We start from the raw sequence: 18,457 nt of genomic DNA on the forward strand, positions 1-18,457 counted from the left end.
CTTAGAGCTGTCACCGATGCTGTTCAATCCGTCCTCATAAGAAACAAATGGCATACATAGTGCAATATGCTAAAACTATTTATTGATAATGTATATAAAAACAAAAGCTATACAACTCACATGTTGCTGGTGCCCGTGTGCCGGCACCAAGCTGACCCAGCAGTTTGTATGGATGGCAAAGGTCGCCGTCTATCTCCTTCACCGGCGTGCGCAACACTCCTCGTTCCCGCTCATGTTTCCGGCTTGCAGACCAAGCCTCGCTTTCGCCTGACGGGGGATGACGTTGTGGTGTCACGTGTGATTTCCCAGCAGCCTCTACGCGTTTCGCAAGTAATGATTGCATCATCAGAAAGCTGCTTGGTAATTGTGCATCACTGCCTTTATGTCCTAATCTCATTATTACGGGCCAATCACATATGTTCCCATCCCGGAAGTCTTCCGTCGCCATTTTGACTATTCCTTTTTGCCCATATTCAGATTCTATTGCATATTTCTATTTAACCGCTTTAAATGGTCATCTGAGCGTTACCCAACCTTTATTACCCATCTACTCCTCCTCACCGACATCACCCATACAACCGGCTGGGAGAGCTTTGACAATCTTACAATGACTGCTAAATTGCATATAAATTCTTTACAAATTCATAAAAATCCAAGAAACCCGGATTTTCTTTAAATCCATCTAGATGTTAAAAATTGCACTTATTTTGAAGTTCCCAAAAAAACCTTTAATCATTTTATCTAAAAAATGCATGCATTCACCCGCATCCATATATAGAAAGCGATATCCCATACCCATGTATATGCAATTTGTTTCTTTCATTTCTGAAAGATATATGTGTATAAGGACATCCTATATAGGCATTTACGTTTCTCAAACTAAAAAAATATGTATTTCTTCCAAGTATAATTGAAAAAATCCAACTTGAAGGAGCTGGAGCAGTTTTGCAAGGCGGAATGGGCAATAATCCCAGTGGTAAGATGTGGCAAGACTCATAGAGACTTATCCAAAGTGACTTGGAGCTGTGATAGCCGCAAAAGGTGGCTCTACAAGGTATTGACTTTAGGGGGTGAATAGTTATGCACATTGACTTTTACTGTTATTTTGTCCTATTTGTTGTTTGCTTCACAATAAAAAAAACATCTTCAAAATTGTGGGCATGTTCTGTAAATTAAATGACGCAAATCCATGTTAATTCCAGGTTGTGAGGCAACAAAACAAAAAATGCCAAGGGGGGGGGGGGGGGTGAATACTTTTGCACTGTACACAAATACCTAAAAATCATGCAATAAATAAACAACATTTCCTCAAAAATAAATCAAATAAATGAATCTATAAAATAAATCAACAGTCTGTGTAGAAATGAATAGTGTTTCCACCAGTTCATAAAACTGAAAGTGCAAGATTTCTCTTTTAATCCCTTCGGGGTGTATAAAGGGATCTGCAAATATCCACTGTGCCAAGACCACCACCAGAACTCACAGTATGGATGCCTATGTTGCCTATGTTATCAATAGCAAAAGCGCTTCCAAGCAGATTGAAGGTTATAGCCAGTGAGTTTGGTGCTGCCCCGGCCAGGAGGGTAGGAGTTGAGACCTTTCCCTGTTCCTGGGCCTGTTTTTGGCGGTAGACATGTGCAGAACTAAAAAAAATAATTTATTTATTTACATAAATTTGTTTAGTTAGATTAATTAAATTTGTTTTCCCGGAATTTGTTTTGTTTATTCAAAATTGAATTTGATTTAAATTTTCCAAATTCAGATGAATTGAACTCAATTTGACCAAATTCCAAAAATTTGAATGTGAATTCAAATCAAATTAGAATCTATTCCATTTGAATTCGAATTTAATCTATTTGCAATTCAAATTTTGGAAGATGGTTATATTCTTTCTATTCTATTCTATTGTTTTTTTTTTCTATTATTTTCCATTCTACTCTTTTCTATTCCATTCTTTTATTTTGTATTATTTTCTATTCTATTCTAATTCAAATTTATTCTATTTAAAATTAGAATTTTGGAAGATGGTATTATTCTCTCTATTTTATTCTATTGTTTTTATCCCATTCTATTATTTTATTTTATTATTTTCTATTATATGCCATTCTATTCTATTCTAATCTATTTAATTTCAAATTTGATTTTACTCTATTTGAAATTCAAATTTTGGAAGATGGTTATATTATTTCTATTCCATTCTATTGTTTTTTTTCTATTATTTTCCATTCTACTCTTTTCTATTCCATTCTTTTATTTTCTATCCTATTCTTTTCTATTCTATTCTAATTCAAATGTATTCTATTTGAAATGTACATTTCGGAAAATTATAATATTCTCTCTATTTTATTCTATTCTATTGTTTTTTTCCATTCTATTCTAATCTATTCTTTTAGTTTATTCTATTTTCTATTATATGCCATTCTATTCTTTTCTAATCTATTCAAATTCGAATTTGAATTTATTCTATTTGAAATTGGAATTTCGGAAGATGGTTATATTCTTTCTATTTCACTCTGCTCTATCTATTCTATTGTTTTTTCTATTCTATTTTATCCCCTCTGTTCTATTCAAATTTATTCTATCTGAATTTTGGGAAATGGTTATATTCTTTCCATTTTATTTTATTCTATTGTTTTTTTTCTATTCTGTTCTTTTATTTTCTATTCCAATCCTTCTATTTTCTGTTATATTCTTTTCTATTCTAATATATTATTTTCTATTTTATTCCATTATTTTCTATTCTATTATATTCCATTGGGAAATTTGAATCAAATTCTAAAACATTTTGAATTTGATTTTGACTTTCATTCGAAATTGAATTTCGTTACTTTGGATTTGTTTTAGTTACTATTGTAATTCTGATACATCTGATTTCCCGCATAATTAAAAAATGTGTCCGAATTTGGATTCGGAACGAAAACAAACCACACACGTCTATTTAGCGGGCTATCTTGGTGGGTCCGACCCACTGGTCCTGTGACATATAAAGGGGCCGAGGTCCGGAGCCCAGGGAGAGCCCAGGGAGAGTCTGGGATTTGTCAGTACAGGTGGAAGTTCTCCACGGAACCAGACGGATGTTACATATCACTATCAGGATGTCAATCTATCGGGACCTGGGGTTCACTCAGAAGACACCAATGCTGGAATGTGCCTCATAAGGATTTACACTTGTGTGAGAGAGCCTTGGAAGGACTATGAACTCTGAAATGCACCTTTTTTCAGGTATGCCGGGGCAGCACCTAATCTAATCTGTAGTGTTAGTTAGGGAAATATCACGTCTTGCCTGTTGGAATGTGAAATGCTTATTTCTGCACATTTACCAAGTAAAGTATTGAAACGTTGTCCTTGCCTGGTCTGCAGTTCCTGAAAGGGGTGTATTGTAAGTAGCGGGCACGCAGTTCACCAAGTTGGTCTTAAACACATTGGGGTATGAAGACATTGGTGTGGAGTAGAGCAGTGAGAAGACACAAATGGTTCCCCAGAGGTTTACAGCAGCCTGTCAATTGCGTGTACCTGTTATAGGTGGGCTGGCCTCTAGAACCAAGTAGATGTTGTTGGCCCTCCTTCGGCCAGCGGTCTGTCTTGCACAGCAACAGGAGCAGATTGCATGGCGTAGGCTTCCCATCCTGTACAGAGGTACGGAAGTTCGAGAGTCAAGTGGGTGCACGTGTGGAGCCCGCGCAGAGTGCATGGCGGAGCCCACTTCGCTACTGGCGAACGGTAGTGGAAGACGCTGGACAGGTGGATGTGGACATTGGCTCAGCATGTCCCTCCTAAATGCACATTACAGAGAAGGTGTACATTGGCACGGGGAACTGAGAGTTAACTGGAGAACAGTTGCTTGGCAAGTGTACATGGTGTACTTTCATCTCTAACAGTGGAGGCCCTCCTTAAGGTCAAGCACTCCCCCACGGCAGGCTCAGCCCTGTCCCAGGGCATTGATGAAAATGGCACCAAGAAAAGTATCCCATGTGTGCAGTAAAGTGACCCTGTACAAGGTGTCTAACATAGTCCAGAAGAAACCACGTGGGGTAGGCCTCATGTGTGAACCAGTATTTGGCGCCCAACGAGTTAATGGGAAACATGGAGGACATGACAGACAACCACTCAACTTCCCCGGTAGGCCCCACCTGCACAGCCCCAGCAGCCTTCACGCTCTGTGTAGTCACCTAGACAGCAGCAACTCACTTCTGGATGCGGTCCCTGTAAATGGATCCACTGACCAGGTCATCACAGCTCAGGATTTTATCTTTTAACAGGCTATTTATCTTGTTTTATTTTTGCTGGAGTTCTGCTTAAGGTCGCCAGAAATGACGCAGATTATATCTTTAGATGCAGAAAGGAATCTATCTACCCTTTGTTAATTTTTTGTTTTTGGTTGTATTTTTTAACCTCTTTTTTGTCTTAGGGTAGACCTATGTTTGTCCCAAGCACAGGGCTGGACTGGGACAAAAATTTGGCCCTGGACTTCACCCAGACCGGCCCACTTTACTCCAAACACCTGGTGTTGGCGGTTCAATCTTCTCGGCACCATGGTTGATATGGTGTCAGGATGATTGAAGCGCATTATTTCTATTATTACATTGTAATATAACATGAAATATTTCAACTCACCATAATGCAGAATCAGTGAGAGCTCTGAGTGTGTCACCTGCCACGTCACTTGCCACATCGCCTGCCACCAGATGCAGTGTGTCACTTGCCACGGCACTTGTCAGCAGAGGCAGCTTGTCACTTGCCACGTCGCCTGCCACCAGATGCCGCATATCACTTGCCACCAGATGCAAAACGTCAATTGCCACGTCACTTGTCAGCAGAGGCAGCTTGTCACTTGCCACATCGCCTGCCACCAGATGCTGCATGTCACTTGCCACGTTGCCTGCCACCAGGTGCCGCATGTCACTTGCCACCATCACCTGCCACCAGTTGCAGCATGTCACTTGCAACATCGTCTGCCACCAGATGCTGCATGTCACTTGCCACGTTGCCTGCTACCAGGTGCCACATGTCACTTGCCACCATCACCTGCCACCAGATGCAGCATGTCACTTGCAACATCGCCTGCCACCAGATGCTGCATGTCTCTTGCCACGTTGCCTGCTACCAGGTGCCGCATGTCACTTGCCACCATCACCTGCCACCAGATGCAGCATGTCACTTGCCACGTTGCCTGCCACCAGGTGCCGCATGTCACTTGCCACCATCACCTGCCACCAGATGCAGCATGTCACTTGCAACATCGCCTGCCACCAGATGCTGCATGTCACTTGCCACGTTGCCTGCTACCAGGTGCCGCATGTCACTTGCCACCATCACCTGCCACCAGATGCAGCATGTCACTTGCCACGTTGCCTGCCACCAGGTGCTGCATGTCACTTGCCACCATCACCTGCCACCAGATGCAGCATGTCACTTGCCACGTCGCCTGCCACCAGATGCTGCATGTCACTTGCCACGTTACCTGCCACCAGGTGCCGCATGTCACTTGCCACCATCGCCTGCCACCAGATGCAGTGTGTCATATGCCACGTTGCCTGCCACCAGATGCCGCATGTCACTTGCCATGTTACCTGCCACCAGATGCAAAACGTCACTTGCCACGTCACTTGTCAGCAGAGGCAGCTTGTCACTTGCCACGTCACCTGCCACCAGATGCTGCATGTCACTTGCCAGGTTGCCTGCCACCAGGTGCCGCATGTCACTTGCCACCATCGCCTGCCACCAGATGCAGTGTGTCATATGCCACGTTGCCTGCCACCAGATGCTGCATGTCACTTGCCATGTTACCTGCCACCAGATGCAAAACGTCACTTGCCACGTCACTTGTCAGCAGAGGCAGCTTGTCACTTGCCACGTTGCCTGCCACCAGGTGCCGCATGTCAATTGCCACCATCGCCTGCCACCAGATGCCGCATATCACTTGCCCCATCGCCTGTCACCTGCCAAGTCACTTGTCACCAGATGCAGTGCTACTACAGGACTTGATGGGCACCTCCAACCCAGCTCTGTACCCCCCCCAACACACAATGTGACAGGGGAGGAGAGAGAGATACACAGCACCAAATGTAGCATTAAAACAACTTGTATTCCACTTAAAGAACGTTACTGACAAAGTTAGTAGGGTGAAAGGCATTGAGACACTGTGCAAGAGTCCAGGCTTGTCATCGATCTGAATTAGGAGCCGCCACCAGGAACCGATCTGCCAGTAGATGCAGAGCGCATTGGTGTGTACTTCTACTTCTACTACTAATTTGGCGCTGTGTATCTCTCTCTCCTCCCCGTCTCTGAAACTGGCCCACTGAGCCATCGGCCCACCGGAAATCTCCCAGTAGTCCCGATGGCCAGTCCATCCCTGCCCAGGTTACACCCTACCCACAACACTCGTTTACATCTTATACGTTAACCCACATTCCCTGGTGGAATACAAACACACCCCAGTCATATGCTACAGGGTTTGGCTTTATGGTATTTATGCCCCACTCATATACCTTTTTTATATAACGTTTTGGCACATAGGGTAGTGCCACTTCCCCACTCTCTCTTTTATATAAAAGGTGCTCCCCGCAAGGCCTGCAAATGAAAAGCATAATAGTTTGCATTGCATACTAGCCCATTATATGACACTTACCTGCAAAACGAAGCCCGCTCTGTCCCCTGACCAGGCCGCGTCCATCTTTGCCCCTCTTCCTTCCGGGGGCCGCGGACTCCGGCTCTGTGACTGGCCGGAGCCGCGTAACATCACTCCCACGCATGCACACGGCATGGCACACGCTGGGGGAGTAAACGGGATGGTGGTCTGTTTCTTCACAGCGCATGCGCCCATGACGACATCGGCGCACTACAAGTGAAATATCTCCTAAACGGCGCATGCTTAGGAGATATTTCCACTACCTATAGGTAAGCCTTATTCTGGGCTTATCTATAGGTAAAGGTCACCAAAAAGGGTTTACAACCACCTTAAGTTATATAAAAAATGTATTTAAAAAAAAAAGTAATAAAACAAATATTAAAATGATTAAAAGAAAAAAATCATGCAACACACTTCATTTTATTCTCCAAGCTTTCAGAAGATATATAATTGTTTAGGGAAGGGGTCTTCAAACATTCTAAATGAAGGGCCAGTTTACTGTCCTTCAGGCTTTAGGGGGGGTCTTATTGTGGCCAGTGGGAATAGAAAATGCCCCAGCATCAGTGCCCCATCATTGGTATTAATGGGAGGAATAGTGCCCCATTGTTGAAATAAACAAGAAGAATAGTGTCCCATTGCTGTTGTCAGTAGGGGGAATGGTGCCCCATCATTGGCATCAGTGGGAGGAATAGTGTCCCATCATTGGTATCAGTGGGAGCAATAATGCCCCATCATTGGTGTCAGTGGGAGGAATAGTGTCCCATCATTGTTGTTAGTTTTGGACAAGTTGAGTTTGAGGAAGTGGTGTGACATCCATACAGATATGTCGGTTAGTAAGTTAGTGATGCGTGAGGAGACTGATGGAGTGAGTTGAGGGGTGGAGAGATAGATTTGTGTGTCATCAGCATAGAAATGATATTGAAAGCCGTGAGAGGCTATCAGCTGACCCAGGGAAGAGGTGTAGATTGAAAATAAAAGAGGTCCAAGAACAGAACCTTGGGGGACCCCGACAGAGAAGGGAAGAGGAGTGGAGGAAGTAGAATTGTAAGTGACACTGAAGGTGCGTTGGGATAGGTAGGATGAGAGCCACTGAAGAGCGCAGTCACGGAGACCGAGGGAGTAAAGTTTTTTGAGGAGGAGGGGGTGGTCAGCCGTGTCAAAGGCAGCTGAAAGATCCAGAAGTAGGAGTACAGAATAGTGTCCATTGGTTTTTGCAGTTAGTAGGTCATTTGTGAGTTTTAAAAGAGCAGTTTCTGTGGAGTGTTGAGGGCGAAATCCAGATTGAAGGGGATCAAGAAGGTTGTTTTTAATGAGGTGGTCACTCAGTTGGTTGTAAACCAGCCGTTCAAAGAGTTTAGAGGAAATGGGGAGCAAGGAGATAGGGCGTAGGTTGTTAAGATTGGTAGGGTCCAAGGATGGCTTTTTAAGTATGGGGGTGACCAGTGCATGTTTTAGAGCGTTGGAGAAGGCGCCAGAGGTGAGGGAGAGATTGAAGATGTGGGTTAGAGAGTGTAGGATGGGGTCAGAGGGTGACCGTAGCATTTGAGAGGGAATCGGGTCCAGGGGACAGGTGGTTAGGTGGGCGATAGAAAGGAGTTTAGCAACTTTATCTGTAGTAGCAGATTTGAATAGGGGGAGTGTCAGTTGTACCTGTTGACATGGGGTCTTAGCTGGGGGAGATACCTGTAGAGTGGAGATTTCATCACGGATTGTATCAATCTTGTTTTTGAAGTGATTAGCGATTTTCTTGGGCAGTGAGTGAGTCAGTGGGTGGAGGCGGTGGAGGACAAAGTAGAGAGTGGAAGGTAGAGAAGAGTTTACGGGGACTGGATGAGAAGGTATTAATAAGAGTTGTAAAATAGGTTTGCTTGGCAGTGTGGAGGAAAGAATAGTATTTTTGGAGGGCAGATTTGTATTGGTTGAAGTCTTTGAGAGACTTAGTCTTGTGCCACAGACGCTCAAGAGCGCGACTACGTTTTTTGAGAATTTTAGTGTCATCTGTTTGCCAGGGTTGTAGGGGTCGAGGCCTGATTCTGCGTGTAGTGAGGGGAGCGAGCTTGTCCAGGGTGGAGGACAGAGATTTATTGTAGATGGACGTGGCTTGGTTGGGGCAGGACAGGGGAGAGATTTTGTCATAGAGGTGGTCAGTAGCAGAATAGAGGAGAGAGGAGTTGAAGCTGCGAAAGTTTCTACGGGTGATGGTAAGGCGATTGGAGGGGAAGGTGGTGGAAGACAGGGGGAGAGAGAAACTAATAGGGTGATGGTCGGAGAGAGGAAAAGGATTGTTTGAGAAGTTGCATGGCGTGCATAGGTAGGAGAATACAAGGTCAAGGGTGTTGCCATCAGAGTGAGTAGAAGCCTGTACCCATTGCTTCAGGTCAAATGAAGAGGTTAGACTAAGAAGAGAAATAGTGCCCCATCATTGGTGTCAGTGGGAGGAATAGTGCCCCATCATTGGTGTCAGTGGGAGGAATAGTGCCCCATCATTGGTGTCAGTGGGAGGAATAGTGCCCCACCCATCATTGGAGCACAGGTGTGTCAGGAGGAGGCTGTCTCTGGAGCTGCTGCAGATCCGTGTGAGAGGGGACTGGTGAGGAAATCTATCCCAGCTCTCCTGGCCCCTTTCTGGGGAAGCCATGGAGGCCAGCAGGGCCTCTCCTGCTGGAAGCTCTCAGCCATCTCCTGGGCCATCAGGTGACATGCCTTCCTCTGTACAAGCCATGGCTTGTGATCTTTCTGCCCCTGGTAAGGATGAAGGCTCAGAGGAAATTCAGGAGCGAGTGGTGGCCGGGATTAAAGCCCTGAATAGGGAAAGAGACAAACTCTATAAACTGAGAGCGGAGCTGAAGTGCTTGAGAAGGCAGCGTGAGGGCTTACACAGCCAGAAACGAGGGTCCATGGATCCGGAGATCCAACTGGCCAAGGTCCGGGTGGAACATCAGGAGACCATTGTGTCCATCATGGAAGGAAGAGATGGGACATTTAAGGAAAAATTCTGCAATGACAGAAGGTTTGCCAGGATGACAAAAGGATCAAGCCATTTCTTTTTACATCCCAGCAAGTGGTCTTTGGAGGTGACTTTAATACAGTAACTAGGCCCAAGGACAGGAAGGACTTCAAGGACAGGCTGGGATATGATAGCGTTTTTTTAAATAGTATGGTTAGGGATGCTGGTCTTGTGGATGTGCACATTAAGCACCTCCCGGATGATACTGGGTTCACCTTTCATCGAGGTAATAGTCAGAGTAGAATAGATAGGTTTTTTTTTAAGGAGACCTCTGCTTTCTCACCCCCAGTGGTGCAGGCAGTGGAGTTCTCTGATCACTGTATGCTATCTGTGGTCCTGAATGCTTCAGACGCCCCTCAGAGGGGTAAGGGCATCTGGAGATTGAATTCGACTCTACTCAAGGAAGAACATGTTAGACAATCCTTTGAGGAATTCTTTCAGGCACAGGTGACCATCCTGGACTTTTGTAGCAGCAAGGCTGAGTGGTGGGAGCTGACCAAAAAGAGGATTGCTGGATTCTTCAGGGGCCTAGCCAATAGAAAGCAGTTTAATAAATACATGACCTACCAACGTTTACGGAGGAAGCTGGATATTCTTGTCTCGAGAGGAGGAGATCCTGGGGCAATCTCCGAAGTGAAACTCCTTCTCAGGAAGTGTCAATATGACCGGCATGCCTCTTTGGTTCTGGAGAGGGACTATGGGAAGTACCACTCGCCTGACCCTTACCAGAACTGCAAACAAGGTGTAGCTGTTAAAACGGTCGTTGGCCTAAAGGACAGTACAGGTTCCTTGACAAAGTCCAGGTCAGGGATTCTGGAGGTCGTGAGGTCCTTTTATGCTGACCTTCTTGGGAGGAAAGAGCTTGACCGTGACAAGATGGAAAGCTTTTTGGACTCTACTCCAGGTCTAAATGATGAAGATGTCCCATTGATGAATTTGACAGAGGAGATCACAGTTGAAGAGGTGATGAGGGCAATTGAACAGCTTGCCATCAAAAAGTCACCTGGACCGGATGGCTTGACGGCTGAGTTTTACAAAGCTTTTAAGCCTATTCTGGCCCCACATTTGGTAGAGGTTTTTAACAGTTGCCTTGCAGAGGGGGTACTTCCCCCTTCCATGAGGCACTCAGCTGTGATTCTTCTTTCAAAGGGTAAAGATCCTTCGATGATTGAGAATTGGCGCCCCATCAGCCTTCTTAATGTCGATAGAAAGATACTGGCAAAGATCATTTTCTGGCGCCTATCGTCAGTAGCAGAGTCTTTGCTTTCTCGTCATCAGCACTGTTCGGTCCAGGGTAGGTGCACCTTCACAGCAGCTTTAGCTGTCCGGGAGGCCTTGGAGCGATGCAGGGCTGCAGGCTGGGGAAAGTATTTGCTGACATTGGATCAGGCAAAAGCTTTTGATCGTGTTATCCACGAGTACCTGTGGTTGCTCCTTAGTAAGTACGGTCTGCCGGGTGGTTTTGTCAATTGGTTAAAAGTCTTGTATAAGGGGGCAGAAAGCTTTCCTCTTGTTAATGGTTGGGTTGGGCAGTCCTTTGGGGTTGGCTCCGGGGTGCGCCAGGGTTGTCCCCTGAGTCCCTTGCTCTATGTGTTTGCAATCGACCCCTTCATCAGGAGGCTAGAGAGCGGCATGTTGTGTGGGGTGCCAGTGGGGCTCCCAGGTGAGCCGCCTTTGAGGGTTGTTGCCTATGCGGACGATGTGTCCGTGATTGTCACTGGGGCGGATGAAGCAGAGGAGGTGGTCTCTCTGACATCACGGTATTCTGAAGCATCAGGCTCCAAGATCAATCAGGAAAAGACTGAAGTTTTCTGGATGGGAAAGGAAGGTGAGGGTTTTGATCTCCCGGACACCTTTCCAGTGCCCCAGGAAAGAATTAAGATTCTAGGCATTGAATTTGGACCTGGTGATTATGGCCTCAAAAACTGGGAAGGCAGACTGGAAATTGCCAATACTAAGGTGGTCAGCTGGAAGAGATGGAAGTTATCTATGAGGGAAAGGGTTGATCTGATTAAGACTTACCTGATTCCGATCTTCTTGTATGTCAGCTTTGTCTGCATCTTGCCAGTGTCTCTCTATGCTAGGGTCAGTAGTGTGTTCTTCCAGATGTTGTGGGGGAACAGACTGAACCCCATCAAGAGGAATGTCACCTATCTATCCAGGAGGGAGGGTGGCTTAGGTATGGTCAACCCAGTTCTTTTCTTTTCACTGCTTTTTCTCAAGTTTAACATTGGTAATATGCTTGCAGTGGAACCTCCTGGATGGGTAGGCATCTTTAGATCTTGGTTTAGGCCTTTTCTGCGACTTTGGGAAGAGGGTGGCCAAGTGAAGAATCTCAGGGGTCATCGTGGTCAGCTACCAGCCTATGTCGCTCCGTGCCTGAAGTTATTACGGCAGTGGCGATTGTCGGCTGAAGATCTCAGAGCGGTTCCGAGGAAAGTCCTTATGAGTCGAGTCTTGAGCGAAGTCTTTCATGACCCACTGGCCTTAAGGGATTGCCCAGGCCCAGTTTTGAGGGCAGGGTTAAGACTTATTAATTTGGACAGAGTACCCCCTAAATTTAGGGATCTGGCCTGGTTGTGCTTCCATGGGAGGCTCTATGTTAGGGGCAATTTGAAATTCCGCAGTGGGGTGGATCGTAGCTGTCCTCGGGAGGAGTGTGCAGGTGAGGAGGAGACTATGGACCATTTTCTGCTTCATTGCCCCTTTAACATAGAAGTGTACAAACAGGTGGGGTGGGCCCTCGGTGTCCCTTTCCTCTCCAGGCTGGGTTATGCTGAGTGGGTGTATGGAGCATTCAATACTGGTGGGCTTTTTTGTTTAGATACACTTTTTCTAGTTAGCCTAGTAGTCCGTTATTTCACTTGGAACGCACGGTGTCAGGTCTGCATTCGGCGTAAAATTCTTCCTGTTGAGGTGGTGGTGTATGACATTCTGCATGAGGTGGAGAAGATTCGGGTGCTCGAGAGAGACAAGCGGAGTCAGGGGGCTTGGTTGAAGGCGTGGAGGGGTTTCAAGCCTCCCTGACTGCCAGGAGTCTCTTTCCCGGGTGTGGCTGTCTGTCTCTTATCACCCTAGATTATTATTATTTGGATTTATTTTTTGATAAATGGCTGCGTACATAGGTGATGGGTTGTGCCTCTTAGGCCCTCTCTGCTGCTTTATGTAAATAGTTTTGGTAGTGGATTATGTATATCTTGTATATATTCTGAACATGGATGTGTATTCCTTGGATTTATGTTGAAGTTTTGTACTTTGGTTTTGTTTTTTACTTTTGTATAAAATTGGTTGCTTGATTCTTTTTAATAAAAGATCAATAGTATTTCATCATTGGTGTCAGTGGGAGGAATAGTGCCCCATCATTGGTATCAGTGGGAGGAATAGTGCCCCATCATTGGTATCAGTGGGAGGAATAGTGGCCCATCACTGGTTTTAATGGGAGGAATAATGCCCCATTGTTGAGATCAATGAGAAGAATAATGCCCCATTGATGGTGTCAGGGAATGGTGCCCCATCATTGGTGTCTGTTGGAGGAATAGTGCCCCAAGGGTCTAGATTAAGGCACGCAAGTAAAGGTCCACATCCAGCCCCTTGGGCCATAGTCTGAAGACCAGTGGTTTAGGGGGGTTAAAACCATTTCCAGCTAAAAATTCTGATTTTAAAATGTGCACGAAAAATAAAAAACTTGCCCCGGTAGACAAGTGGTTAGGGAATAGTGTTATATGGATGGATATGAATGGTAGGAGGATTGTATTTTTTTTTTTACAACTAAATTTGTGATTAAGTTCCATTCAAAGCTAAATAAAATGTTCTCTAGAACCTTTTATTCTACTTTAATGCCCGTTCCATGGAAATGTACTTTGATAGAAGAGGACCTTTTTGACCCGTTGTCGAATTTGCTTTGTCTTCATGCCGTAGATGAGAGGGTTCCAGAAGGGCAGGAATAAGATATAAAAATTGGAGGAGAGGATGTGGACATTATGAGGGATGGTGTTCTGTCCAAACCTGTATGTGACGAATGAGAAAATCGCACAGAAATAAGCTACGACAATAATACTGATGTGGGAGCTGCATGTTCCTACTGCTTTCTGACGGGCATCCTTGGTGGGCATCTTGAAGATGGCTTGTAGGATCAAAGAGTAGGACAGTCCAATGATGAGCAAGTCGAACCCGGTGACACAAAGAGACATCACTAATCCATAAACACTGTCAACATATTTGTTGCCACACGCTACATTGACCACAGCCATGTGATCGCAGTATGAGTGCAGCACAATATTCCCACTGCAGTACTGGAGCTGCCCTACCAGAATAGGAATGGGGACGATGACCACAATGGCTCTGAGCAGAATGACAAGTGCAATCTTTTGCAGAAGGCTGTAGGTGAGGACCGAACTGTACCTGAGCGGGGAACAGATGGCCACAAAGCGGTCATATGCCATAGCAGCCAGGATCCCCGACTCGATGACTGAAAGACAATGGACGAAGAACATTTGGGTGAGGCAGCTGGGGGAATCAATAAGACCACTATTCGTCCAGAAGATCCCCAGAGTCTTTGGCACAGTGGAGCTGCAGAAGGCCAAGTCATTGAGGGCAAGCATGGAGAGGAAGAAATACATGGGGGTATGGAGGCTCTCCTCGGTTTTGATGATGTACAGTAAGGAGCTGTTGCCCAGGATGGCCAGGATATAGAGGGCACAGAAGACGACTGATATCCACACAACTCCATTTTCTAAACCAGGGATTCCGATGAGGAGGAACGTAGACGGCATGTGGAAACTATTGTTTGGAACAGGGAGCATGGCCAGTTACTGTCAGGAATAAAGGAGCCAATCACTGATAAAAATAAACACTTATAATGAGAAATGAACAAAATGGTTACATTAACCTGTCAATACAAATACTTTGCCTATAGAAAAAGGCTTGAAAGAAATGAATGGTCTTCTCAATGGTTTGGTTTTTTTTGGCTTGGTTTACATAATCTTAAAGACCACCAGGCCATTAATTTCAACCAAAATCTTCCCCTTATGCCCCGTACACACGGTCGGACTTTGTTCGGACATTCCGACAACAAAATCCTAGGATTTTTTCCGACGGATGTTGGCTCAAACTTGTCTTGCATACACACGGTCACACAAAGTTGTCGGAAAATCCGATCGTTCTGAACGCGGTGACGTAAAACACGTACGTCGGGACTATAAACGGGGCAGTGGCCAATAGCTTTCATCTCTTTATTTATTCTGAGCATGCGTGGCACTTTGTCCGTCGGATTTGTGTACACACGATCGGAATTTCCGACAACGGATTTTGTTGTCGGAAAATTTTATAGCCTGCTCTCAAACTTTGTGTGTCCGAAAATCCGATGGAAAATGTTCGATGGAGCCCACACACGGTCGGAATTTCCGACAACACGCTCCGATCGGACATTTTCCATCGGAAAATCCGACCGTGTGTACGGGGCATAAGAGTATATGTGTGTAACATATTTTAGGTATGTTATTTTATCTGTAAAAGCCTCCCTTGTGTAGACATTAAAAAAAACCCCACACACTGCTGTTGGGGGGCCTCCATCTTGGATCTGAGGTCATGAGTCCAAGCAGACTCAAAGCTGTCACCCTATAATATTCCCATTTGCACCTTCCCTGGCAACTACATAAAAGATTAATTGAGCGAAGGGCACAGGAGCTGGGCCAGCACCATAAGTCATTGGACACTCCCAGAAAAGGAGAAGGTTATGATGTGCAAGGCAGATAGGGCCTATGCTAGGGAATGGAGAAGCGGAGAAGTCATATTTTCTAGCATGTTGAAAGGCAAGTTGCAAGTGAATAAAAAATCATATTGAAAGTAAAAAAAAAACTGCTTTTAGTTGTAATTTTTTTAAGTTGGTGACAGGGTCTCTTTAACAATATGTGTTTCCGAAGAGAGATAGGAGGGCTGCATTTGTGGTATAGTAACGAAGGCCACGGTCACACAATGCCACCCACATATGTCACTGATCTATTCACATCATTGCATTGCAGTAACGTGCACGGCGTGTGTATGTGCACTGTGGAGCCACTCATTGTGAATGCCACAGCAATGAAACCCATCTGCATTGCAGAAAGCCACAATGCCCAGTAAAGGCTCATTTACACTTGCTTTGGCTTCAACAAGGCTTCGGACAGGCTTTGTTAAAGCTCTCTGAACACTAGTCAAAGCTCCTGTCACTAAATAAAATGGTTTGCTTACAGTCCTGTTTACGCCTACTTTTGCTTTTGCTTTGCTTTGGCTTCACTTCAAAAATGTTACCCCATGTAGCTTCAGTGGTGCTTCAAAGCGTCTTCAAAGCCTCCATTGAAGTCTATGGCAAAGCTTGCTTGAAGCTCCACTGAAGCTCCAACGAGGCCTCATCGAAGCCCCACAAAGCCTCATCGAAGCCCCACCAAAGCCACATCGAAGCTCCACCAAAGCCACATCGAAGCTCCACCAAAGCCACATCGAAGCTCCACCAAAGCCACATCGAAGCTCCACCAAAGCCACATCGAAGCTCCACCAAAGCCACATCGAAGCTTCACCAAAGCCACATCGAAGCTCCACCAAAGCCACATCGAAGCACCAAGCAAACGCAAGGTGTAAACAGGACTGTAAGCCAACCATTTTATTTAGTGACAGGAGCTTTGACTGGCGTTCAGAGAGCTTTAACAAAGCCGGTCCGAAGCCTTGTTTTGAAGCAAAGTGTGAACTAGCCCTAACATACTACTGTGTGCTGTTAAATTTGTAAAGCCAGTTAGTTCTGGGGAGGGTCTCCATCTTGGTGGGAAGGGTTGGGTGTGTAGTTGGGTGGATTTGGGGTATAGAGTGTGGCATGTAGGATAGAGCAGGGAGAGAAGTTTGTGGTTTCTCCTTTGGGGGACTGCCACCTATTCCTTCCCAAGTGGACATCTCCAGGATAGCTGGAAATTACTAAAACAACACACTGACTACCAATGTAAGGAGACACTACACCAACCCACAATGTAAGGAGACACTACACTGACCCCCAATGTAAGGAGACACTACACCGACCCCCAATGTAAGGAGACACTACACTGACCACCAATGTAAGGAGACACTACTCCAACCACCAATGTAAGGAGACACTACTCCAACCACCAACGTAAGGAGACACTACACTGACCCCCAATGTAAGGAGACACTACATCGACCACCAATGTATGGAGACACTACACCAACTCCCAATGTAAGGAAACACTACACCGACCACCAATGTAAGGAGACACTACACCAGCCCCCAATGTAAGGAGACACTACACCGACCACCAACGTAAGGAGACACTACACCAACCCCCAATGTAAGGAGACACTACACTGACCACCAATGTATGGAGACACTACACCAACCCCCAATGTAAGGAGACACTACACCAACCCCCAATGTAAGGAGACACTACACCGACCACCAACGTAAGGAGACTCTACACTGATCACCAACGTAAGGAGACACTACACCAACCCCCAATGTAAGGAGACACTACACTGACCACCAATATAAGGAGACACTACACCAACCCCCAATGTAAGGAGACACTACACAGACCACCAACGTAAGGAGACACTACACCGACCACCAATGTAAGGAGACACTACACCAACCCCCAATGTAAGGAGACACTACACCAACCCCCAATGTAAGGAGACACTACACTGACCACCAATGTAAGGAGACACTACACCAACCCCCAATGTAAGGAGACACTACAGCGACCACCAACGTAAGGAGACACTACACCGACCACCAATGTAAGGAGACACTACACCGACCCCCAATGTAAGGAGACACTACACAGACCACCAACGTAAGGAGACACTACACCGACCACCAATGTAAGGAGAGACTACACAAACCCCCAATGTAAGGAGACACTACACTGATCAATGTAAGGAGACACTACACCGACCACCAATGCAAGGAGAAACTATGCCAACCACCAATGTAAGGAGACACTATGCCAACCACCAATGTAAGGAGACACTACACTGACCACCAACGTAAGGAGACACTACACTGATCACTAATGTAAGGAGACACTACACTGAACCCCAATGTAAGGAGACACTACACTGACCACCAATGTAAGGAGACACTACACTGACCACCAATGTAAGGAGACACTACACTGACCACCAATGTAAGGTGACACTACACTGACCACCAACGTAAGGAGACACTACACCGACCACCAATGTAAGGAGACACTACACTGACCACCAATGTATGGAGACACTACACCGACCACCAATGTATGGAGACACTACACTGACCGCCAAAACATATAATTCCGCCCCCCAAAAGACCTCATGTTCTTGAATGGACACCAGTGATCATAATGGGAATCTTTATGTTGAGTGTTGCCGCTCTTTGAGAAATGCGTGATGAATTGCTCCGGTGAAAATGGGGACTTACTTTATATACATGTAAAAGTGACTTACGATTTGGCTAAAAGCATTTAGAGCACATTCATTTTGGCACAGGGGGTCCTTCACCAGACAATGATTGGTGCAGGAGGGTCCTAGGGGTGGAGTTTGTCCTGTTCGGCAGAGGAGATCGGCACCTGGAAGACAGCACTGGATAAGGAACCCAACTTTCTAAGATGACAAAGAGGGACCCTTTGCATCAAAAGTTGGGCAATCCAAGGAGTGCTCCCCAAATAATCCCTATAGTCACCAAGCCACTAACATCCTCCAGGACATACTATAGCAAAAGCCAAGACCAAAGTTCCCCCCGGGGCATCCAAGGTCATACATTCCTATCATTTTCTATGGGCATACCTCCCAACTTTTTG

General features: G+C 45.6%; 1 protein-coding gene across 1 annotated transcript; it reads right to left on the reverse strand.

The window, feature by feature from the left end:
- Window positions 1-13,468: 13,468 nt before the first annotated feature.
- Window positions 13,469-14,437, reverse strand: LOC141126445 (olfactory receptor 52D1-like). Its single transcript, XM_073612385.1, has one exon. It carries the CDS (start codon window positions 14,435-14,437, stop codon window positions 13,469-13,471), a length of 969 nt encoding a protein of 322 aa, XP_073468486.1.
- Window positions 14,438-18,457: the final 4,020 nt, after the last annotated feature.

Source organism: Aquarana catesbeiana, linkage group LG02 (assembly GCF_042186555.1).
Source record: "Aquarana catesbeiana isolate 2022-GZ linkage group LG02, ASM4218655v1, whole genome shotgun sequence".
Taxonomy (NCBI): domain Eukaryota; kingdom Metazoa; phylum Chordata; class Amphibia; order Anura; family Ranidae; genus Aquarana; species Aquarana catesbeiana.

Bases quoted from the DNA above. Each gene is read 5' to 3' on its own strand.
- LOC141126445 (XM_073612385.1), bottom strand. From the start codon at position 14,437: ATGCTCCCTGTTCCAAACAATAGTTTCCACATGCCGTCTACGTTCCTC.